Source organism: Muscardinus avellanarius (genome assembly GCF_963383645.1).
Source record: "Muscardinus avellanarius genome assembly, chromosome: 13".
Classification (NCBI taxonomy): domain Eukaryota; kingdom Metazoa; phylum Chordata; class Mammalia; order Rodentia; family Gliridae; genus Muscardinus; species Muscardinus avellanarius.
The window spans coordinates 4372297-4397525 of NC_137799.1; the positions used below are offsets into that span (position 1 = coordinate 4372297).

At 53.5% G+C, this 25229-nt stretch overlaps 1 protein-coding gene across 1 annotated transcript in view; it reads left to right on the top strand.

The window, feature by feature from the left end:
• Nucleotides 1–25229, top strand: part of AK8 (adenylate kinase 8) — a gene marked incomplete at both ends in the record, with an annotated part of 143368 nt that overhangs the window by 63056 nt on the left and 55083 nt on the right. The window contains 2 exons of the mRNA XM_080708862.1: nucleotides 227–316; nucleotides 17863–18004. Coding sequence (XP_080564988.1) covers nucleotides 227–316; nucleotides 17863–18004 — 232 coding nt within the window. The remainder of the gene's footprint in view (nucleotides 1–226; nucleotides 317–17862; nucleotides 18005–25229) is intronic.

A 25229-nucleotide genomic window follows, 5' to 3' on the forward strand; every position in this document is an offset into this window, starting at 1 on the left:
CACCTCCCGGCTCCTTTTTGATATCTGCCTTCACTTGGACGCACACCCATGCACAGAAGAACCCTTTATATACATTTTTCAGTGACCTCCCTCCCCCTGGACACCTCCACCGCCCCGCACAGCACTGGGGCTTCTTTCTTTCTTTTTTCCTTCCTTTCTTCCTTTCTCTCTCATTCTTCTCTCTATTTAAATTTTAATGGCATCTTTCTGTTCCTCCTCTCCTTAGTGTGCTGTGGTCAACTGCTAAAGGAGGCTGTGGAAGAGAAGACAAAATTTGGCGAGCTCATCTGGTCCTTCTTTGAAAAGAAGGTGACAGGTAGGCCACACTCCCCGCTCTGAGGCCACTGCCTTTTGCTCTGGAGACAGCGCAGCCCCGCGAGGTGCTCTGGACGTCTGCAGTCTCAGGTCCGGGGAGGGGGCAGAAACTGGGCATTCGTGTGGGCAACAGCTCCGTGGCTCGGGCCTTGGACGGAACCTGGCGTGCATGCCTGGCAGGAGGGTGGATGTGGGGCTGTTCCTGCTGGTTCTGCTTCTCAGCAAGGTTTGCAGCTGAGCGTGGTGGCGCGTGCCTATAATCCCCGTACTTGGGAGGCTGAGACAGGAGGATCGCAGGATTGAGGTCCACCTTAGCAACTTAGGCAAGGCCCTTAGCATCTTAGCAAGACCTTGTTTCTGGTTTTAAAAAATGAAAATAAAAAGTGCTGGGATGTAGCTCGGAAGTACACGTCGAATGCCCCTGGGTTCAATTCCCCAATGCTGGGGGGGGGGGGTAGAAGGTTTGCTTTTCATAACTGATAACACTTGATTGATGATAACACCTTCAAGAGCCAGGAGAGGCTCCGGAGCTTCCCGAATCCTTTATTTTGTGTTGTGTAATGACCCGCTGCCAGAAGCAAGGAAGTCAGACCACTCTGAGAGGCGAGGGTGGAATAGTCTGAGGATGGACCAGCTGCTGGTCCTCAGAGATCCTGATGGAAGGACAAAAGCAGATGACCTAGCGGGGCATGGTGGCACACCCTTGTAATCCCAGTACTTAGGAGGCTGAGACAGGAGGATCACAGGTTCAAGGCCAGCCTCAGCAAGTAGGGAGACTCATCAACCTAGCAAGATCTTGTTTCAAAATAAAAATAAAAAATAAGGCTGGGGGTGTAGCTTGGAGGTAGATACCCCTTGATTCAATCCCCAGTACTGCAAAAAATTTAAAAAAAAACCAAAAATTAAAAAAGGGCTGAAGGTATAGCTGGGAGGGCTCCCCTGGGCTCAGTCCCCAGCACCACAATAAATAAATAAATACATAAATAAGTAAATCATTCACATCGTCCTTTCAGAGGACTCTCAGAGGGTTTGGGTTTGGGGTTTGGGGTGACGACAAAGGAGACGGAGCCCACCTGCCTTGATTTCCCACATAGGCCTGGCTGGCCTCCATCTTCGATGCTCTGCGCTCAGGTTCTTCCCCCAGAGCCCCGTGTTTCTGTAGCGTATGAAAGACACAACAACCGGTATCACATCTTCTGAACAGAACCAATCAATCCTGTCGACTCGCTAGCCCTGATCTCTCAGGGCTGACAGGCCACATTTACGTTCATGACCACGGACTGGGTCTCATTAGTGGGCTGTGGAGAAGCTGCTGAGACAGCCAGGGCGGTGCCGAGCGCCCAGGCCTGGCAGGGGCCGCCAGGCCACCAGCAGAAACAGGAAGAACATTAACGTGATTCTCTGCAGAGTTCATTTTGAAGGGAGGGCAGACTGATCGGGAACGCACGTGGCCAACCGCAGCCCTGCTTGCTCAGGTCACGGCCACTGGCAGCCTGTCTGGGCGCACAGATTCTTGTCTGGAGTGTCCATGCCGTCTGTAACTCGGGTCCCCTGGCTGCAGGCGCACCATCGTTTAGGTTTTGGGGTGCTGGTTAGCCACGTCCCTTTCCCACACCCCGATGAGTTCTGAACTATGAGGACACGCGCCCCAGGGCATCCAGCGTGCCCCTGGCTGGGCCGTCACAGAGAGAGGAGCTGGTACCCAAGGTCACAGTCGAGCTTCCTCACACGCTCTCCAAACCAGGCCTGGGGAAAGCCACCCAATAAATGACCACATCCTGATGATGAGGAAAGAGAGATAGCTTTGAGGCCTGGAAGAGCGGAGGACTCCGGGATGGGGAAAGAAGTCTTAGCCATCCCACTGGGGTCAGGAGATTCCTCCGGAATACTCTAACCCTTTTAGAACCAGTCTTGAAGGGAGACTGAGTGCTTCTCCATTCCTTTTGGGGTCCACTGGGTATCAGGGCATCTCAGATTTCCCACTTCTAGGCACTTGTCAGAGCTCGCTCTCTCAGGGCGGCAGCAGCTCTCCTGGGAATGTGGGAGGGCCCGGGCCCCAGCCCCCACTGCCTACCAGTCCCTCCCCCCTCTGTGAAGTCACCAGGGAGCTGCTCTAATTGGGCCGGGAGGATCCTAAGGCCAGAGCTTCCTGCTGTGGGTCGGGGCCCCTGGCATCCCTGAGCCACGCCTGTGCCTGACCATGCATCTGCCCCACCCTCAGCACCCCCGGGCCAGGCGACACGGCCCCCCTCCCAGGACACTCCTGCAGCCCCTCTGGGCACTGGGGACTCTGCTCTCTCTGCCCGTGCTCTGGCACCGCAGGCTGCTGCCCTTGGTCCACTCCCCCGGGAGCTGCGTGCCCCAGAGACGCGTCTTTTTGTTCCTGTCTGCCTCTTTGCCACCCTCGCGGTCCTCGTCACCACCCTCCTCGGCTCTGCCAACTAGAGCCGGTGTCATCTGTGCCCCTGGAGCCACCCCCCAGGCCTCATGATGTTATCCTAGCTGTGACCTCTGCAGACTTGGTTATGTTCTTTGATTTGTCCTCACGGGTCCTGCCAACACCTCCTCCTCTCAAATGAGCAGCAGAATTAATAACTGTGCTTTTCCCGTCTTCCTGGGCGAAGGCCTCCAGGGCCCCATCTTAGATCATCTTCAGTCTCTTGACCCCTGGCTCCTGGCGATGGGGCCGTGGACAGAGGGGCAGGGAGCTACTTATTCTGTGCCCTGGACTTTGAAATATATAGGTCTGACCTCCTAAACTCATTCTGACTCGAGCTGCAGCAGGCAACAAATTTATTCCCCAGGGTTCCACGTGGCCTTCTTTACACAGGCAACCTCCATCAAAGCCTCCGGGGGGTCCGGTCTGCCTGCGACGAGCAGGGTTGAGCTTAAATCACACGGTCTTCCTGGCTGGGAGGCCCCTGTCACTTCTACCTGGGTAGGAAATAAGTCAAAATGATTCCGGGCTTTGGGGAAAATAAGTTCTCCGCCATCTCTGTATCATTTAAGGAAGGACCTTTGTTTTTTGTTTTTGTTTTTGTTTTTCTGATGGTACTGGAGGTGGAACCCAGAGGCTTTCTACTTCCGAGCTACACTCCCAGACCTATTTTCTATTTTATTTGGAAACAGGGTCTCACTAAGTTGCTGAGAGCCTCACTCAGTAGCCGAGGCTGGCTTCGAACCCGCGCGATCCTCCCGTCTCCGCCTCCCGAGCGCGGGGATGACAAGCGCGCGCCACCACGCCCGGCCAAGGAAGGACCTTTGGACAGAGGTCCTTCTTTCCTGATATCGAGCAGAGAAACTAGTGGGTGGCCCTCTGGCCCCCAGTGGCCACCGTCTTCCGCCCCATGCTTTTATTATTACCAGAGGGTTTTGGTAGAATCTCTGGATTCCTGAAATAGACAGAGTCCCAAGGAGAGCAGCCGCTGGCTTTGCGCGTTGCGATTTCAGGATTCCTGGTCTTCGCTTAACACCAACAGCCTCAGCAACTTGAGGAGAGCCTGTTCCGAAATTAAAAATACAAAGAGCTGGAGGTGGAGCTTGGAGGCAGGCTGTCCCTGTTGCGATCTCCAGTACCAAACAAGTAAACAAACGTAAACTACCAAAGGCCAGTCTTGCTGGTTTAAGGCTTTGCTCTAACTGTGTGGGACGCTTGTGTTGATCTGTCTGCGGCTTGCTCAGGACATTGGAAGTGTCCCGTTCAGGACCCTGCCAGCCAAGGCATGCCCCCCTCCAGGGACTTTTGAGCTGGGCTCTGGCCTTTCTGTCTCCTGTCCCTCCAGAAGCGGGGACACCGTCCGCGGCAGCCCCACCGTGCCTGCTTCTTGGTCGAGCAGCTTGCTTGCCCACTCAGCAACAGCTGGAGCAATTCACACACACACGAAGCCCCAAACATGTGGCACGCATCAGATACGTGCCGACTTCCGAGGAGAACACGGCGACTTAATTGGCGCAATAATGTTCCCCCCAGAAGCAAAAGGCCTGGTATGTAGAGAAGTAACAGGGAAGACAGGTCACTACTGAGTGCCGGCCACTTCCCGATATTACCATAAGGAGAAGCTCCCTTGTGGCCCAATAGAACCCAGGGAGACGCCAGGGAGATCAGAGGTGTAACTGGCAAGGAGTGCTGGTTGTGAGTCCTCACCCCGGCAAACCCAGCCAACGGAACAGAGACGCACCGTGCCCGGCCCAGGCTGGGATGGTTACGAGCGGTTTATGAGCCTTCCGCCAATCCAGGTCCCCGGCGGCCCAGAGCAGAGCCCAGCCGTACCGCTTGCTTTTTTTTCTCTCTCTTTTAGGGGGAATTAATATTCTCATCGCTAAATGCACACTAAAGAGCCGACAATGGGCCTCCTTTTCTCTTTTGTTAAAAACTTGCAAAGAGTTGCTGAGTTAAAAGACCAAGTAAAGCTCCCATCCAGGGAGGTAAGCGGATGCCGATTCGTGTTCGGAGCCCGCAGCCTGGATGCGCCGCCTGCCCGGGGAGGAGCCCCTGGGGGACCGCGCCGCTTCCAGGAAGCCCGGGCGCGTGTGTGTTTGTACTTGCTCATCACAGCGCATGCCTCGCTAAATAATTTACCAGTTGATTAATAGACTCACAGGGGTATAATTAGTGGAGGGAGAGACGGTGGGCACAGTAACCGGTACAGTGCTTGGGGGAACAGGAGCCTTTATTTTATTTTATTTTTTTTTTCACGGAAACTTTCTAGGGTGCTGGGCGTTTGAAGATAAGTTGGGAAGCGCACAGTGCCTCTTCCCTTTTGAAGTGGAAATAGGACAGTTTGAATCCGTCGAGTTTAATTTTTCACAAGCTTTAGGGGCCCCGCAGAGCTACTCCCTTTTTATTATTGAAAAAAAAAAAACCCTCTACATTTTTCTTTCATTTTTTTTCTGCACACACACACACACACACACACACACACACACACACACACACCGTGCGCGCACGCGCTCCAAAAGAAAGTCATAAACACATTAATTTCCTTTTTTACTTGACGTGGACACTCAGTGCTTCGCCCCCCCCCCCAGGTCGGCCCGTGCCCCCCTCCGGCGTCCCCCCCCCCCCCGCCGGAGGCCCCGCTGCAGGGAGGCCTAGAGTTGATTAGTGGCTGCCCCCTGTAATGGATGCGTTCGCGAGGAGCCTCACCCCACTCCCACAATGCTTTTGAAGTAACTCCTCTTTTCAAGTCAAACTTTCGACTTTTCCGCTGGGACTGCTACAAAGATTTCCTTATGGAAAATAGGTAGGAATCTTTTGCAGCCCGAGAGAAAGCCGCGGCCCAGCCAGCCAAACAGGGCAGTGGGCGGAAAGGTGCTGTTTGCGTGCAAGGGCCCGAGGGCCTCTTAATGAGCACAGCTCTGTAAAGGGGTCGGCGCGGGTCCCCTGGGGACCAACAGGTGGGTGCCCCAGACAATCCACTCCCCGAGTGTGTGAGTGTGGGTTTGAACTAGACCTTCACCGAAAAATTTCATCTTTCTTCATAAGATGATATTTTTGCTGGGTGTGGTGGCGCACGCTTGTCATCCCAGCATTCGGGAGGCTAAGACAGGAGGATCACGGTTTGCGGACAGCTTCGGCTGCTTAGTGAGGCCCTTTGCAACTCAGGGAGACCTTGTTTCCAAATAAAGAATAAAAAATAAGCTGGGCATGGTGGCACACGCTTATAATCCCAGCATTCGGGAGACTGAGATGGGAGGATGGTGGTTCGTGGACAGCTTCTGCTTCTTAGTGAGGCCCTCTGCAACTCAGTGAGACCCGGTTTCAAAATAAAGAATAAAAAAAAAAAAAAAATAGGGCAGGGCCTGTAGCTCAGAGGTTCAATGCCCCTGGGTTCCATCCCCAGACCCACAAAAAAATAAAAAATAAAAATAAATAAAAAATTGGGCTGGGGGTGCAGCTCAGAGGCAGAATGCCCCTGGGTTCCATCCCCAGTACCACAAAAAAAAAAAAAAGAAAGAAAAAGGAAGGAAGGAAGGAAGGAGAAAAAGATATTTTGCCAGAGGGGCAGGGTCTGGCTCTGGCTCCGAAAGATTGTGAAGCCTTTTGTGTAATGGAGAAACTGAGGCATGTTTGGGTCATTCGTGCATCCATTCGATAAAAGTCGATGCCTACCAAGAGGGGGCGCGGGGGAGCAGGGGCCAGGCTGAGGGGTCTTTCCCGTCCCCATGGGAAGCACTCCAGCTCTCCCTGACAGCAGAATATTGACCAAGGGCTGGCTGTGTGCCAGGCATCTGAATAAAACCCAATAATAATACAGAACACACTCAAACCCAGACATTTCTGGGAAATCTAAGGAGAGCCCAGAAGTGAAGGTGCCCCCTGCTCGGCCCAGAGCTCCCCAAAGCGTGTCCCTCTCCACGGGCCGCCCCAGAGGCCTCGAGAACCAACCTGCAAGGAGGCGCTCAGCTGTGAAATCGACTTAGACAGCCCGGCCCTGCTTCTCCAGGCATGGAGGTGCACACGAGCCCCCACCCCAAGGCCCCGAGGCAGGAGCAGGTGGGGGCCCTGCTCCCCTGTCCTCCTTGACAGGTGCTTTCTCCAAGGAGCTGCGGGGGCTGGGCTGCGGAGGGGAGGCTGCCCCCACGCCGTGACCTCCCGTGGCTCCGAGACCTGCAGATCCAGGCGTGACATGAGTCTTACGAGCTTTGTCACCTAGGTGCCGGCACTGACGCCTCCCGGTGCCAGGGAACCTGGCCGTGCTGGACCAAGGGGAAGGAATCCCAGGGACCACGGCCTGCAGCTCCTGTCTGTGCTGCTGTGTGTGACGGGGGCTGGGGGGGTGGGGGGATGACGAGGATCCTGGGCAGAGGGGTGTGGGAGGCGGACAGCGAGGGCATGGCCCAGCCGCCTCGCTCCCAGGCCGTCCCTCAGGGAGAGGAGACGCCCGCGGCCCCGGTGATGGCTGCTGCCCTGATGATTCCTCCCACCCCCGGGTCGTGGCTGGGCCACCACCGGGAGGTAAGAGGGACCTTGCATGGGGCCCCACACGCCCCACACTCCCTGGTTCCTGCTCCTCCTGCCAGCCTGGCCGGCTGCTCCACAGGTGGACTGGGCCAGGGGACAGTTCCTCAGTTCCCAGCATGGGGGAGACGGGGTGGGGGCATCTATTGTGTGTGGATGACTGGTAGTTGACCCAGGTCCCTGTGCCATGGGCAGTGCCAGGCAGGCCTGCTCTCTGGCACCTGGAACCCAGACCACCCTCTTTCACCCACATTTCTATGTGGGTTGAGACTCAGTCTGTGTGTGTGTGTGTGTGTGTGTGTGTGTGTGTGTGTGTCGTACTGTGGATTGAATTCTAGAACATTATACCTCTGAGCAATACCCCAACCCTTTCTTATTTTTATTTTCATTAAAAAAAATTTTTTTTTTTTGGTAGTACTGGGGATGGAACCCAGTGGTGTTCTACCTCTGAGCTACACCCCCGGCCCTATTTTTTATTCTTTATTAAGAAACTGAGTCTCACTGAGCTGCAAAGGGCCTCACTAAGTAGCTGAGGCTGTCCTTGAACCGGATCCTCCTGTCTCGGGATTACAAGGTTGCGCCACCACGCCCAGCTCTTCATTTAAATTTTGAAACAGGATCTCACTAAGTTACTGGGGCTTTCGCTAAGTTGCACAGGCTGGCCTCGAACCTGCCATCCTTCAGTCTTAGCCTCTCAAACACCGCCAGTCAATCTCAAAGGAGTACAGAGGAGACAGGGATGAGGCGGCCGGGTGTAGCTGGTGGGTTTCTGGAGAGGTGGTGGGCAGCCATCAGTCTGGCTGGGAAGGCGGGCTACAGGCCAGGGTGGAGGATCACAGCACTTCGCCTTCCAGTCACCCTGCCACATCTAGCTGCGCGGCCCTGGGGTCCTCCCGGAGCTCCAGGCTCCACGTCAGTGAGGCGAGCAGCCGTCGTTTCAGATTCTTCAGTTTGCTACGTGCGCACGATGCAGGGGTGTCTATAAAATGTTTAGACCAGTGCCTGGTACGTCAGCAAGCGGTTAGCGGTTATTTATTATCACGATGAATACGAGAAGCTGCCGTGGTACCATCCTGGGAATATTAATGGCAGTGGTTGCCATTAATACACCTGTTGGGTACATTATTTCACGTGTGGACCCCCCTCCCCCAGTGTCCTCTCTTGCGACTGCCACCAGCTTTGGTGCTAGTCTCGGTGGTAACCAGGAACTGGCAACGCTCTGGCGCGCCGTAACCCTGGCGCCCTAACGCTCTGTTACAGCAGCAAGCCACAACTTGATGGCGTAAAGCAATGACTGGTTCACGGTGCTCCTGATTTATGGTGAGGTGGGGGCAGGGCCGGCAGCGAGGGCTTGACTCTCCTTCAGCACCGCTGGAACCATGGAAAAACCAGGCCCTGTGGTTTGGGCACCCATAGGTTCCCTGGTCCTTCTCCACAGCGTGTATCAGAGCTGCGTGCCGGCACAGTGATGGCCCGGACCAGTGGCTGGCCAGGCCCCTCTCTAGTGTCTGCTGGCTGTCTTGACTCTGCAAAACACAGTAGCCACAGGCCAGCCATCTTCTTAGTGATGCCTGGCTTCCCCTGGACGAGTGCTTGAAGGGGCCCAGGGCTGCAGGGTGAGAGGGCGGGTAAGCTCCCAGCCCCAGGAGTCCTGGAATGCACGTCCGCCCCATCCTACCATGGAGCGGTCCATGAGCCAACCCTCATCCCCCCCACACTTGGTGGCAAAGGTGCCGCCATCTTTAATCTACACACCAGGGAGGCTTGTTCTGAGCATTTCGGTTTTGTTCAGGATCAACTCTGTACACCTGTGAGGGAGAACGTGGCCTAAGATATCCTCAGGAGCCAGGTGGGGTGGTGTATGCCTAGAATTCCAGTACTTGGGAGGCTAAGACAGGAGGATTTCAGGTTTAAGGCCAGCCTCAGCATCTTAGCGAGACCCTGTTTCAAAATAAAAAATTTTAAAAGGCTGGGGTATAGTTTGGAGGTAGAATGCCCCTAGGTCAATCCCCAGCACCCCAAAAAATACATTTTAAGATAAGAATAGTTATCAAGTCAGCACTTCCAATATTTGAGAGACTGAGACCGGAAGATCACAGGTTGGAGGTAAATCTCAACAACTTAGCAAGACCCTCTTTCAAAATAAAAAGGGCTGGGCTCGGATGGGATGTCCCTGGATTCAATCCTCAGTACCAAAAAAGGAGGAAAAAAAGAAGAAAGGAAGCAGAATATTTATTTTTGGTGGTCCTGGGGTTCCTGGAAGCCCTTCTACCTCCGAGCTACACCCCCAGCCCTATTTTTTATATTATTATTATTATTATTATTATTATTAATTTATTTTTTTTTGGTGGTCCTGGGGTTCCTGGAAGCCCTTCTACCTCCGAGCTACACCCCCAGCCCTATTTTTTATATTATTATTATTATTATTATTATTATTATTATTATTAATTTATTTATTTTTGGTGGTCCTGGGGTTCCTGGAAGCCCTGCTACCTCCGGGCTACACTCCCAGACCTATCTTTACATTTTTATTTGGAAACAGGGTCTCCTAAGCCAGCGCGCATGCGCGGCTGGCTTCCAACCTGCGCGCTCCTCCTGTCTCCGCCTCCCAGGCGCGGGGATGACGAGCGTGCCCACCACGCCCGGCTAGGAAGCACAATATTAAAATATTATTTCCTGACACCAGTCTTCTAGCCCAAATTCTCTTAATTCCAAATGTTTTTATGAAGCAATATAGATGTTAAAATTGGACTTTTGGACACTAACAAAACCTTCACATCCTAGGTCTGTCTGGACCCAGGAAGCCAAAGCCCAGAAAAACAGGGGCTCCTCTGAGGCGAGTGATGTCAGAAGCCAGCTAGAGCCAGTGGACTTTGCCCCCTGAAGAATTCCGGGGTGCAGCCCATAGAACCGCCTCAGTCTCTCCCCATTCTCTCCCTTTTACCAGTTTTTAGAAATATGTGGGTGGCCCTCATTGGGCGCAGTACCCACTACCGACCAGCAGGTGGCAGTGTATAATAAACAAACAGCACCTCCAGGGAAGCGCCGGGCTCCCGGGCCCTGGAGCACTGCAGGCACTTCCTGCACAGCACTGCAGGTCACAGCACCGGAGGTCACCATCGGAGAGTGGTCAGCTCCCAGGAACCCTGGATGCAGCTTCCGTTGAATTACAGTGACACGAAGTGGCACCCCAGAGGTCCCGGCCCGATCTTAGGCACAGCGCCCAGCATTCTGGGGAAGAAACCTTGAGGGTAGTGGGACCCCTTTTCTTTCAAGCATCAGGATAGTGAAATGGAGCTGTGCTGGGATGCTGGGACACTGGGATGCTAGGACATTGGGATGTGAGATGCTGGGATGATGGGATGCTGAAACACTGGGATGCTGAGACACCGGGATGCCGGGATGCCGGAAAGGAGAGGCCAATGCCAGTGTTTTCTCCAGCCCCAACAGCACCGCACAGTGACCTCGAGGAGCCTCCAGAAAGGGAGGGTGTTTCAGAGAAGCTTGAAGACAGGATGAGGGCGTGGTAGAGGGGGAGGGTAGCACGGTTCCTGGATGAGTGACATCGGGGAGGACTCAGATGTGGAGGCGCTGTGTATATAAACGTGTATGTAATCTAGTGTGTGGATGGCGGTGGGTTGCATGGTATGTATTTGTGTGTGCGGGACCAAGACACACGTGTGCAGGGTGTCTCTGAGGGTGTGGTGTGTCTATGTAAGTGTGTACATGGTAGGCTTCAGTGGCTTAAGAGTGGGTGTATAAAAGTACTCAGCACTTCCAGATTGGCCCCAGGTACCAAGGAGGGTTAAACAGCGTTTGTGGTTCTATCAATCAACCTTGGGGGCCCTCTTACCTTTAAACACCAGCTCAGCCAGGCAGGTGTGGTGCCGCAAGCCTGTAATCTCAGTACATGGGAGGCTGAGACAGGAGGACCACAGGTTCGAGGCCAGTCTCAGCAACTTAACAAGACCTTCAGCAACTTAGTAAGACCCCGTTTCAAAATAAAAAGTAAAAAGGTCTGGAGGTGTAGGTCAGAGGTAGCATGCTCCTGTATCCAACACCCAGTACAAACAAAACAAAAAGAAAAGCCGGGCATGGTGGCGCACGCTTGTCATCCCAGCATTCGGGAGGCTGAGACTGGGGGATCCCGGTTCGCAGACAGCCTCAGCCACTTAGGCCCTTTGCAACTCAGTGAGACCCTGTTTCAAAATAATAAAAAACAGGGCTGGGGTGTAGCTCAGAGGTAGAATGCCCTTGGGTTCCATCTCCAGTAACAAAAACAAGACAAAACAAGACAAAACAAAAAAAAGAAAAGAAAACAAAAACTACCAGTGGAGGAGCGCTTGCCTGGCCTCTGCTTTTGTCCCTCCCTTCTGAGTCGACTCCGGCAGAACTCAGCATTCTCCACCCACAGCCGAGCCCCAGCCTAGGGATGGGCAGAGTTCGGAGGACCTGGAGATGGCGTGGACGGCAGGCAGCCGCGAGAGCAGCGGGGGCGCTCTGCTCCACTGCAAACTCGCCAGCAGCCGTCCCCCTCTGGGGCTGCCCCAACTCCCACTCTTCAGTTCTCCGAGCTGGACCCGAGCGGGGGACCTAGCAGGACACCTCCAGGCCAGGGGGCACCCACCTGCGGTCATGTTTCCCCACCAACCCTGTGCCGAGCACACCCAGCCCCGCAGAGAACCAGTGCATCGAGGTTCGAGGGGGTTTCGCTTTCTGTTTTGTTTGTGGTATTGAGAATCTAACCCAGGGGCATTCTACCACTGCGTTACACTCCCAGCCCCCCTCTTTTGAAACAGGGTCTTGCTAAGTTGCCAAGGGCCTCGCTGAGTTACTGAGGCTGGCCTCAAGCCTGTGATCCTCCTGTCTCTGCCTCCCAGTCACTGGGATTACAATGCATGACACCGGGCACTGAGATTTTTTTTTTTTTTTTTTTTGGTGGTCCTGGGGGTGGAACTCGGGCTTTCTACCTCCGGGCTATACTCCCAGACCCATTTTATATTTTTATTTGGAAACAGGGTCTCACTTAAGTTGCCGAGAGCCTCACTAAGTAGCTGAGGCTGGCTTCGAACCCGCGCGATCCTCCCGTCTCAGCCTCCCAAGCGCGGGGATGACAAGCGTGCCCACCACACCCGGCATTCCGCACTGAGATTTTAGTAACCTCGAGGTCAACTGCAGGACTGCCAACTTTCACGGAAGGTCTTGAGGGAGAGAAAAAAAGAAAAAAAGAAACCTAGAGCATGTGGCATGGCTTCATGATAAAGGAGCGCTTATATCTCGCACTTTGCCAAATTCAGGATTGACAGGGCATTCCGGAGAAGTAGCCCTTGGCAGTAGCTTGTATGAAGGGTAAGTTGTTAACTGTCAAGTCCAGAAATCGAGCCCGAGGCATCCAGCTTAATGGCGAAGGACTTCAGACAGTGCTCAGAAGTCTCTCGGAGAAGAAAATAAAGGGAAGATGGACCCGTTACCACGGGGACTCGAGATCCCTGCAGGACCCAGAGGGCCAGCGTCCCCGGCCCGGGGAAGCCGCACTTGCTGAGCACCTGCTGGGAGCCTGGGCTGGGAAGGCGAGTCCGCAGCCTGCTGCAGAGACGCAGCCGGGGCTGGGGTCTTCGGACTCCCCCTCCCGCGGGCTGTGCCACTGCTGCAGGTGAGACGCCACCTAGGCGGTAGCGGAGAGCCCGGCGGCGGCGGTTGCTTCTTGTCTGGCAGCGGTATCCACAGCTCCCTTCGCCTCCGCCCAGGTGGGCAACGCAGCCCATCTCCCAGAGAAGCCCCTCATGTCACCCTGCGACCTCCATGCCAGGAGAGGGCCCTGGCGCGCCTCAGCCACGCCCCGAGACGGGCCACGGAGTCGCCACTACCCACCTGGTACAGGATTGTCGCGTCCCTAGGGCTCTGACCAGCAGAGCCTAGGGAAGAAACACACGAACGCCGACTCTGTTGATGAAGCTCCTTCCTCTTTAATGCTCTCTCAACACCCTCTCAGGTAAAAACAACATCAGTCTTCTATCCTCTCCCTCATCACTCCACCAACCCTCCTCCGTGGCACTCTACGTCTCTGCTGCAGCACACACGGTCACAGTGGTGGCTTTGTGAACATGTCCGTCCCAGCTCGGAGCCCGGAGCAGTCCGCCAAGGAACTGCACTTCCTGTCCACCAACCCTCTTAGCTCTGCCCGCTAGGGCATGCGCGCTTTTTAACCTTCTCCTGGGCGGGCAGGTGGTAGCACGAGGCGCTGCGTCACTAATCATCCGTAAGGCGCCTGATAGGGCTCACTGCGCAGACTCAGGGCACCGCCAGCCTCGTGAGCCTCGTGACTTGGCTGCAAGCCCAGGCGCCATCTTGAGTCCACGCTGGCAACAAGCCTGGGTGCCACCTCGGTCCTGCCGAGTGGGCCCCGACACAGGATCATAGCTTTCGCGATTGCCCAAGATGGGCAGGTTTGGACAGATACCCGTGTGACGCTTGTCTTTCTGTGCCTGGCTTTCTCTGCTCGCATCATCGTGGTCTCCAGTTCAACCCCTTTCCTCTCAAATGATGTGATCGTGTTCTTCTTTATGACTGAATAATATTCCATTGTGTATATATTCCACCTTTTTTTTTTTTTGAGGTACTGAGGATTGAACCCAGAGGCATTCCACCTCCAAGATATACCCAGCCCTGCCGGATGTCATGGCGCACGCTTGTAATCCCTGCGCTTGGGAGGCAGAGACAGGAGGATCATGCAGGTTTGAAGCCAGCTGCGCTGGCTTAAGAGACCCTGTTTCCAAATAAAAAGTATAAAATAGGTCTGTGAATATAGCCTGGAGGTAGAAGGGTTTCCAGGAACCCCAGTACCACCAAAAAAAAAAAAAAAAAAGATATACCCAGCCCTATTTTTTAGTATCTATTTATTATTTTTTGGTGGTACTAGGGGTGGAACCCAGGGGCTTTCTACCTCCGAGCTACACTCCCAGACCTATTTTATATTTTATTTGTAAACAGGGTCTCGCTAAGTTGCTGAGAGCTTCACTAAGTAGCTGAGGCTGGCTTCGAACCCGTGCGATCCTCCCGTGTCAGCCTCCCAAGCGCAGGGATTAGAAGCGTGAGCCACCACGCCCGGCTAAACAACACCTTTTTAATGGAAGACATTAAACACATATAAAACGTAGACCCCCGCGCTTGGGAGGCTGAGACAGGAGGATCGCGCAGGTTCGAAGCCAGCCTCAGCTACTTAGTGAGGCTCTCAGCAACTTAGTGAGACCCTGTTTCCAAATACAATACAAAATAGGTCTGGGAGTATAGCCCGGAGGTAGAAAGCCTCTGGGTTCCACCCCCAGTACCACACACACACAAAAAAAGTAGAATCATGTGCCTGCGGGGGGGGGGGGGCTGTGGCCTGAATAATGAGCCCACAAGTGCTTGTGGCCCCCCTGTAGCCTCTGGAACTGCCCCTCACCCCAGAGACCCGACCGTCAAATCCAAGGCGTCAACACAGGGCCCAGAACCTGCACATTTATAAACAGGTCGCGTGTGCAGATGGAAGGGATCGCCAAGAGAAAGGTCTTCTGGGCTCACTTCCCGCCCCGGGACCCAAGTCGTGCTCGGCGAGGCCTGTGGTCTGTGGCCCATGGACGCCGGCGGGGCCGAGCCCCCTGGGTTCACGCATTCTGTGTGCAGCGCAGGCGCTGAGGGCTGGCGTGGCCTCCGCAGGGGCCCTGCTCCCCGGAGGGCAGGGGGCAGGGATGATGCTGGACACTGGCACCTTTGACTTGATGGCGAGCCAGCGTGCAGACACAGCTGCTACTGGGGCTCCCATTTAGGAAGGAACAACTGACCGTCAGGCCACGGGGTGGCCAGCACCCAGCAAGGGGAAGGAGGGAGGCCGCTGGCACTGAACGCCTGTACCCCTCGCCCCTCGTCCACCTGGCTGTCGGCCTGGGGGGCCTGGGAAGGCCCAGGACGTGCGCGCCAGGGCCGCCTGCTGGGCCCGCGGGGTTGAGTAGGAGGGGAGCCCTGCAGAAGCTTCCAGAGAAACTGCCAAGCACTCGTCACTGAGCCCGTAGCAGGTGCGCCCGCTCGGGGCCACACTCGCAGCAAACAGCGGTAATATTTACCAAGTATTTCTGGAGGAAATGAGTGCAAAGCGCGGCAGGCGCGGTGCAAATCACTGCAACGCGGTACATTAGCAACACAGGCCGTTTAATGAGTCTGGAAAGAGGTATAAATTTCAGGAAAATGTCAATTGCGGCAATGTAAACAAGGCTTCTCAATATTATCTTCTCCTCCTCGGGGCTTTACTTCAGTCTCCAGTTATAAGTGAAGCCGAGTGTTGAGAGCGGCCCAGTTCGGAGGCTCCGGGAGGGTGAAGGGGGCGGCAAGGGGCCAGGGCGGGGGAGCAGGGACGCGGGCGCCACTCCACTCGGGAAAAACTAAAGCTTTAGATGGGGCTTCATGTGTTTCTAGGAAAAGTGTTTGCTCCAGAGTTAACCCTGATGGGTGCTATGATTGGAGCGTTTGGGTTCCCCTTGAAAAATGTTATGTTGTGCCAGGCGTGGTGGGCACGCTTGTCATCCCCGCGCTTGGGAGGCTGAGATAAGAGGATCACGCAGGTTCGAAGCCAGCCTCAGCTGGTTTAAGAGACCCTGTTTCCAAATAAAATATAAAATAGGTCTGGGAGTATAGCCCGGAGGTAGAAGGTCCCTGGGTTCCATTTCCATTATCACAAAAAAAAAAAAAAGTTATGTTGTGCCAGATGGGGTAGCACATGTCTGTAATCCCAGTACTTGGGAGGCTGACACCGGAGGATCGCAGGTTCAAGGCCAGCCTTAGCAATTTAATGAGACGCTCAGCGACTTGGTGAGAACTTGTTTCAAAATAAAAAAGGGCTGGGGGTGTAGCTCAGAGGTAGAACGCTCCTGGGTTCAGTCTCCAGTACAAAAAAGAAAAATGGATGCCGGGCGTGGTGGCACACGCTTGTAATCCCCGCGCTTGGGAGGCTGAGACAGGAGGATCGCACGGGTTCGAAGCCAGCCTCAGCTACTTAGTGAGGCTCTCAGCAACTTAGTGAGACCCTGTTTCCAAACAAAATATAAAAAAGGTCTGGGAGTATAGCCTGGAGGTAGAAAGCCTCTGGGTTCCACCCCCAGTACCACCAAAAAAAAAAAAAAAAAAGAAAGAAAGAAAGAAAGAAAAAAGGTTCCTATGTTGAAACCTAAGCCGAGAACGAGGAGGTGGGACCTTTGGGAGGTGGTCAGGTCATTTAGGTGTAGCCTCGTGGGAGGAATCAGTGCCCTTAAAAAGAGATTCTAGGCCGGGCGTGGTGGCGCACGCTTGTGATCCCAGCATTCGGAAGGCTGAGACCAGGGGATCACGGTTCGTGGCCAGCCTCGGCTACTTAGACCCCTTCACAACTCAGTGAGACTGGTTTTAAGTATTTCGGAGGTTGAATGCCCCTGGATTCCATCCCCAGACCCTAGAGAGAGAGAGAGAGAGAGAGAGAGAGAGAGAGAGAGAGAGAGGGAGGGAGAGGGTGTCTAGCCACGTGTAGTAATGTATGCTTATAATCCTAGTTCTTGGGAGGCTGAGACAGGAGGATGGCAGGTTTGCAGCCAACCTCAGCTACTTAGTGAGGCCCTCCACAACTTAGATCCTGTTTCAAAATAAAGAGTAAAGGCGGGTGTGTTGGAGCACACTTGTAATGCCAGTATTTAGGAGGCAGAGACCAGAGGAGCCTCAGCTATTTGGCGAGGCCCTTCACAGCTCAGCGAGACCCTGTTTCAAAAATAAGAAGACTGAAAACTAGCGCTGGGGGTGTAGCTCGGAAGTACAATGCCCCTGGCTTCCATCCCCGGTACTGCAAATAAATAAATACAAATAAAAGAAAAGAATAAAAAAGAGGGCTTAGGGCCTGGCGCTGTGGAACATGCTTGTAATCCCAGTACCTGGGAGGCTGAGACAGGAGGATCGCGCAGGTTCGAAGCCAGCCTCATCTACTTAGTGAGGCTCTCAGCAACTTAGTGAGACCCTGTTTCCAAATAAAATATATAATAGGTCTGGAAGTATAGCCTGAAAGTAGAAAGCCCCTGGGTTCCATCCCCAAATATATATATATATATGGCTTAGGGTGTAGCTCAGAGGTGGAGTGTTCCTGGGTTCAGTCCCCAGTTTTGCAAAACAAAACAATAAAAAAGAGACCCCAGAGGTTCCCCTGTTCCTTCCACCGTGTAAGGACCCAGCAAGAGAGTTGGAGCCAGGAAGTGCCCCCCGGCACCAGACCCATCTGCCCTGATCCGGGTCTCCAAATTTCTATTGTCCCTAAGCTACCCAGTTTGTATTCTGCTATGGCTGTCGGGGTGTGGGGGCTGCTCCGTATCCGTGGGGGTGTGGGGGCTGCCCCCGTATCAGTGGCGGGCGGGACACAACCTGGCGCCAGGTAAAGGTCCAGGCCACCAGTGCACTTCCCATCTGGGCAGTCACGGTTGGTCTTTGCTCTTATGGCTGGGGCGGGGAGCCTGGGGTGCGGTGTCCATCCGCCTGGCCTGGGCCACTAGGGAGGACCCGCCGGAGCCCCGGAGCGCTCACTGTCTCTGTCTTCGCAGTTCCCGACAGCATCATCATGAAGATCCTGTCGGAGCGCCTGGACCAGCAGGACTGCGTTCAGAAAGGGTGGGTGCTGCACGGCTTCCCCCGAGACCTGGACCAGGCGCACATGCTCAACAGCCTGGGCTACGGCCCCAACAGGTGAGCCGCCCTCGGAGCCCGCTCCTCCCTCCAGGCCGCCGGACAGGACAGCTCCAGCTTGGCAGAGCCCTCCCTCCCCGGAGAGAGCTGCCCTGGCGTCCTCGGGGCCCTCGCCCACCCCAGCTGCCCCCAGAACTCGAGGGCAGGCGCGGGTTCAAACCCCGGCCCTTGGGCTCCTGGCTGGACCGGACTTTCCTCACCCGTCAGGCAGACGTCAGTACCAAGTGGTCTTGCCCTCCTTGTGGGTTGTGCTACAAACTGTCTGACATTTTCTTCTGCTGTATTGACAGTTTCACTTTTGCTGCGCTTAAATTTGATGTCCTTGCTATTGGTCTTGGTGTGGCATGCGGAATGAGTCTTCTTTACCCCAAATGGCCAATATTTGTTCCCAAACAGGGCAGAATATCACTGTCCATCCTCCGCTGGTGTGACCTTGAGAGCAACCACAATTGTATGTAGGGTGGGAGAGCTGGGCGCAGTGGCCCACACCTGTAATTACAGTTGTTGGGAGGTTGAGACAGGAGGATTGCGGTTTTGAGGCCAGCCTCAACAACTTATCGAGACTCTGTTTCAGAACAAAAAATAAAAAGAACTGGGGGTGTACTCCAGGCAGACTGCCCCTCTCTTCAATCCCCAGTACTACTGCTGCTGCTGCTACTACTACTACTACTACTACTAATAATAATAATAATAATAATAACAACAATAATAATAATAAAGTTTCAAATATTAAAAGAAATGAAGGCCAGCCAAGGCCATGGCTGTTGAGTGAGAGCCTTGCTGGCCGGGGTGTTGGAGTAGGGAGGCTGCCAGGCGGACAGAGGAGAGAAGGCTTCTGGTGGGAGGGGAAGGGGCTCTCGCTCCTGATTGGCCTGGGCATCTGGGCAGAGCTAACTTGAAAGAGGGGCTCTTATCTGATTGGTTCAGAGAACATACTTGGCTTTCTCTGATTGGTCCTACATGGGCAATGGGGGCAGAAATTGAGGAAAGCTGTCCCTCTCGCCGCAGACCACCCCCGGCTTCCTCAGCAGCTGCTGCAGATCCTGGTTCCAAGCAGCACGTTCTGCTTTCTGGATGGTCAGCCGGTGTCCGTTTGCAGGTCCGTCTCCCAGATTACCTGGGCCGCTCTCTGAGCTGTCTTTTACCTTCCCAAACTGTTCAGCCGTGTCAGCTTTGCCACATATTTCCATAGTAAATGCAGGTCAAGGCTCGTATTCCTCCCCCTCCCTCCTCCTCCTCCCTCCCCTCCTCCTCCCTTCTCCTCCTCCTCCTCCCTCCTTCTCCTCTTCCTCCCTCCTTCTCCTCCTCCTTCCTTCTCCTCCTCCTCCCTCCTTCTCCTCCTCCTCCCTCTCCTCCTCCTCCCTCCTTCTCCTCCTCCTCCCTCTCCTCCTCCTCCCTCCTTCTCCTCTTCCTCCCTCCTTCTCCTCCTCCTCCCTCTCCTCCTCCTCCCTCCTTCTCCTCCTCCTCCCTCCTCCTCCTCCTCCCTTCTCCTCCTCCTCCTCCCTCCTCCTCCTCCTCCCTTCTCCTCCTCCTCCTCCCTTCTCCTCCTCCTCCTCCCTCCTCCTCCTCCTCCTCCCTCCTCTTCCCTCTCCTCCTCCTCCCTCCTCCTCCTCCCTCCTTCTCCTCCTCCTCCCTCCCCCTCCTCCTCCCTTCTCTTCCTCCCTCCCCCTCCTCCTCCCTTCTCTTCCTCCTCCTCCCTCCTCCTCCCTCTCCTCTTCCTCCCTCCTCCTCCTCCTTCCTTCTCCTCCTCCCTCCTTCTCCTCCTCCTCCCTCTCCTCCTCCTCCCTCCTTCTCCTCCTCCTCCTCCCTCCTTCTCCTCCTCCTCCCTCTCCTCCTCCTCCCTCCTTCTCCTCTTCCTCCCTCCTTCTCCTCCTCCTCCCTCCTCCTCCTCCTCCCTTCTCCTCCTCCTCCTCCCTCCTCCTCCTCCTCCCTTCTCCTCCTCCTCCTCCCTTCTCCTCCTCCTCCTCCCTCCTCCTCCTCCTCCTCCCTCCTCTTCCCTCTCCTCCTCCTCCCTCCTCCTCCTCCCTCCTTCTCCTCCTCCTCCCTCCCCCTCCTCCTCCCTTCTCTTCCTCCTCCTCCCTCCTCCTCCCTCTCCTCTTCCTCCCTCCTCCTCCTCCTTCCTTCTCCTCCTCCCTCCTTCTCCTCCTCCCTTCTCCTCCTCCTCCTCCCTCCTCCTCCCTTCTCTTCCTCCTCCTCCCTCCTCCTCCCTCTCCTCTTCCTCCCTCCTCCTCCTCCCTCCTTCTCCTCCTCCTTCCTTCTCCTCCTCCTCCCTCTCCTCCTCCTCCTCCCTCCTCCTCCCTCTCCTCCTCCTCCCTCCTCCTCCCTCCTCCTCCCTCTCCTCTTCCTCCCTCTCCTCCTCCTCCTCCCCCCTCCTCCTCCTCCTCCTCCTCCTCCTCCTCCTCCTCCTGTACTGGGGATGGAACCCAGGGGCATTCTGCCTCCAAGCTACACGCCCAGCCCTACTTTTTATTCTTTATTTTGTAACAAGTTCTCTCTGAGTTGCGGAGGGCCCCACTGAGTAGCTGCGGCTGGCTGCGAACGGCGACCCTCCTGTCTCGGCCGCCCAGGTTCTGACTGGGCTGACAAGCATGCCGCCGCGCCCGGCTTGGCGGCTCTTCTTTATCGTCTGTTTTATGTATTTATATTATTCCAGGCGAGCAGTATAAAACTTCCATGATGTATAAAAGTGCCGTGGGAATTTTCATTTATTTACTTATTTATTTATTCATTCATTCATTTTTGGTATTGAAGATTGAAAGATTGAACGCAGGGGCATTTTACCTCTGTGCTACACCTCTTGCCCCTGTATGTATGTATGTATGTATGCATGCATGTATGTATGCATGCATGCATGCATGTATGCATGTATGCATGTATTTTGAAACAAGGTTCCACTAAGTTGCTGAGGCTGGCCTCAAACCTACAATCATCCAGTCTCAGCCTGTCAAGTGTGGGGCTGACCGCCATGCGCCAGCATGCCTGGCTCTGCCAAGGCAGTTTTATCTGGAACTGCCTGCAGCTTAGAAATTGGTCTGTGACGACCTGACAGGACGAGACCCTCCCTGCCTGTGCCCACAGCGAAGTGCCCAGCGCTTTCCCGGGGCGCACACGTCTAGTTGGATTACTCTAGGCATTCTCTTAGGTTGTCTTGTTCTGCTTGATCTTGTGATGAGATCACTTCTTCGTTCTGTTTTCTAAATGGGTTTCTCAGGAGAAGAGGCAGGGCAGTGAGTTTTGCCGACGTATTTTGGGCTCCAGCCTGCTTCTCGGATTCTCTAGGCCGCTGTTAGTTTTGCGGCTGACTCTCCTGGGACTTGCGGAACAGGACGGTGACTGACAAGGGTGATTTTTCCTGACCTAGGCACTGTCTTGGCAGCTGCCATGCATGTTCTACTGGCTTTTGGTTTGAGGGATGTACAGTTTTAGAAAGTTAAAGAAATATCAGAAGGATTTTAAATGTCCGAAGGTGCCAGGCGTGGGGGTGCCGGCTTGTAATCCCAGCATTTAGGAGGCTGAGACAGGAGGATTGCTGTTCAAGGACAGCCTCAGCTACTTAGTGAGGCCCTCTGCAACTCAGTGAGACCCTGTTTCAAAATAAAGAATAAACATAGGGCTGAGGGTGTAGCTTGGAGGTAAAAGGCCCCTGAGTTCCATCTCCAGTACAGAAAGAAAGAAAGAAAGAAAGAAAGAAAGAAAGAAAGAAAGAAGAAAGAAAAGGTCTGGAGGTTCTGAGAGTGGTGTCACACACCTATATTTCCAGTACTTGGGAGATTGAGACAGGAGGATTATAGTTCGAAGCCAGCCTCAGCAACCTAGCAAGAACTTTTGCAACATGGTGAGATCCTGTTTAAAGATAAAAGGCTGAGGGTAAAGTAGAAAGCCCCTGGGTGTGAGACCCAGTAACAAAAATTTAAAAATTAATCAGAACACTTGGAGGTGAATTTTGTAAAGACCTTTTAAAGACAGCTAAATGGTTTTTCTTTTTTATTTATTCATATAGCGACTTATGCTAGTAGGTTTCCAGGAGTGCCTTTGGGTTGGTCATGGCACATTATTCTTACAATACTGCTTGTGGCAGGTTGAATACTGACCCTCGTGGCCCTTGCCCCCGCGGTCACGCTTCTGCGTGTGATGTTCTGTGACAAAAGGGACCTTTCAGACACAATAAAAGTCACCAGACATTTGACCTGAAAAAAGACAGTTCCTCCTGGACTATGGGGTCGCCCATCCCAAAATAATCAGAGGAGCCTTTAAAGCACAGGACGGGAGATGAATTGGAGGTCCTAAGTATGGAACGATTAGATACCCCGTCCTCCCATTCTCAGAGATGGAGAAGGGCGAACAGGAGGATTGGAAAAGAGGGGAAGAGAAAGAATTCAACCCGGCCAGAGGCACACCGTGACCTTCGCCAAGAGACCGCCCCAGGCCGCTGACCTGCAGAGCCCGAGAGGATCTTACTGGGGGACTATAAAATAACCAGTCACGGTGAGCTGTTAGGCAGAGTAAAAACCGAGAGCCAGGCACTATGGCGCACACGTGGACGCTCGATACCTAGTTTACCAGGTTCTTGTCTTACGGAGTGGAAGATGAAGAAATCTGCAGATGCCAGGGAAGTGAAAGTCGGAAGTGTATTTTAAAGGGGCAACAAGCAGAGGCGGGTCCCCCAGGGCCTCGGCAGCCGCTGGAGCCCGGCAGGGCCTCTGGCACTGCCCCAGTGCACCACGATCGCGCGGGGGGCCCCCCAAAGTCCACTCGTGCCAGAGAGCCGCGGCGTCAGCGCTCCCCCACGGGGCGGGTCCCCGGGACTCAGGGCTGAGCGCAGGGTTATATATGTCGGGAGCCCCTCCGTGCAGACATTGACCATGAAGAAAGCCCCCGTTTTTCACTGTGTTTTCCTTGACTTAGTTACTCTCTCACCCGTGGCCTTTAAGCCCCAAGTCATGAGGCTGTTGTGCGCGTTTGTTCCTGGTCTACACGGAGCATGTAGGTTTTTGGTTCCTGACATCTTGGCTCTGTCCCTTCACATTTCACTGTTGTGTTCAGGACCAGGGAAGACCACAGAACCATCTGTCTTCGTGGGGAGGGGAGGCTGGATTTTGTTTTTCTTAACCCTTACCTCCTGGGAGTCCTCACTGCCTACCTCATAGCGAACTCCTCAGTCTCGGCACTTGGGGGGCTGAGGCAGGGGGATCACAGTTCTGAGGTCAACTCAGCCGCCTAGCGAGACCCTCCCTGTTTCAATAGAAAAAAGAAAACTAGGGCTGGGAGTGTAGCTTGGAGGTAGAATGCTCCTGGGTCCCGGCCCCAGTAACACCACCCTACTCCACCCTCGGGGGGAAAAGAAACGGATTCGCGTCTGGAGTGTGTTGCCCCATTTTTATTAGGTTTTCTGCAGTTCGTGCACCACACAGGCCTGAGTTTTCCCATTTTCCGCGCCTTGTCAGGCGTTAGGACCGCAGCGTGGCTGTTTCTAGGTTTCCTTTCACGCTCCTGACTGGAAGCGTTGTTAAATCTTGTCAGTAACTATCCCTTAGAGCCGGCACCTGGGAGCAGAGGCAGCTTAACGTTTGATTTTGCTCATAGATTTGGCTTGACCTATTGTAATTTCCCTCTTTTCTTGTGCAATGGGCCTTTTTCTAGAAAAATCTTCCCTTTCCCCGGCACCTTTAACTGTTAACAACATACGTTTTCTATCTTGTGGATTGTCGCAGTTTCTTCTGTACCGGTGGTTATTCCTTCTTTATTATTGCTAATTTTTTGTACTTATGTTTTCTTCTGTTTTGAGGATTCATTTCACTAGTAGCCTGGATTTTTATTTAAAAAAAATAATACCGGGGTTCAAACTCAGGAACATTCAACCTACAGGCTACACCCTCAGCCCATCTTATTTTTATTTTGAAATAAAGTCTTGCTAAGTTGCTGAGGCTGGCCTCAAACCTGCAATCCTCCTGTCTCAGCCTCCCAAGTACCGGGATTACAGGCGTGTCCACCGCGCCCGTTCAGCCTGGCTTTTTTATGCCTCTGCTACTGTTGTCTGTTTGTTTTGCTTTGTTCTCTTTGTCAAAGAAAACTCAGATTTATTTATCACTTCTACTGTTTTCCCTGTATTCTATTTTCATGAATTTTTGTTTCTCTTGGTCAACAATTTCTTTTTATGATGCGCTTATTTTGTTCATTTTCTCAAAATTTAAGCAGAATGCACCAAGTGTGGTGGTACACACCGGTCATCGCAGTACTTGGGAGGCTGAGACAGGAGGATCGCAGGTTCAAGGGCAGCCTCAGCAAGTAGTGAGACTCCAGTAACCTAGCAAGACCCTGTTTCAAAGAAAAAATAAAATTGGGCTATGGATTTAGCTCGGGGTAGAATGCCCCTGAGTTCAAACTCCAAGTACCACTAAAAGTGTTTGTGTGCGCGCGTGTGTGAGCAGAATGCACCATTCTGTTATTTTCTGTGTTTCTGGCTGGTGCTAAGGTGGCCAAGGCTTTGACTAGTCCTGTCTTTGCGCCCAGAGCCCTATCTCAGGGTTTTCATGTCTAATGAGCTCGTCACCTTTAATGTGCTCTGAAGGTTTCGTTCTGACATCTGAACGTTGTTTCGGGAAATTTGCAAAGTCTCCCGTTCTTAGCTTTTCCTTTTGTCATTGTTTCAACTTTTATCATTAATTTTTCATTTTATACAGAAGATGGAGAATTTTTGAAAATTTTATTTTTGGACATAAATGTTCAATAGGCACTTGAAATATGTTCTTAGCATATATTTTTAACTTAAAATTATAAAAGTAAGCCACACATGGTGGTGCACACTTATAATCCAACTGGGTATTTGGGAGGCTGAGACGTGAGGATCGCGGTTCGCGGACAGCCTCAGCTACTTAATGAGGCCCTCTGCAACTCAGACCCTGTTTCAAAATAAAGAATTAAAAACATGGGGCTGGAGGTATAGCTTGTAGGTAGAATGCCCCTGGGTTCAATCCTTAGCACCAAAAAAAATTATATAATTAAATATTCCTATTGAGCCGGGCGTGGCGGCGCACGCTTGTAATCCCCGCGCTTGGGAGGCGGAGACAGGAGGATCGCGCAGGTTCGAAGCCAGCCGCTGGCTTAGGAGACCCTGTTTCCAAATAAAAATATAAAATAGGTCTGGGAGTGTAGCCCGGAGGTAGAAGGGCTTCCAGGAACCCCAGTACCACCAAAAAAAAAATTATATATATATATATATATATAT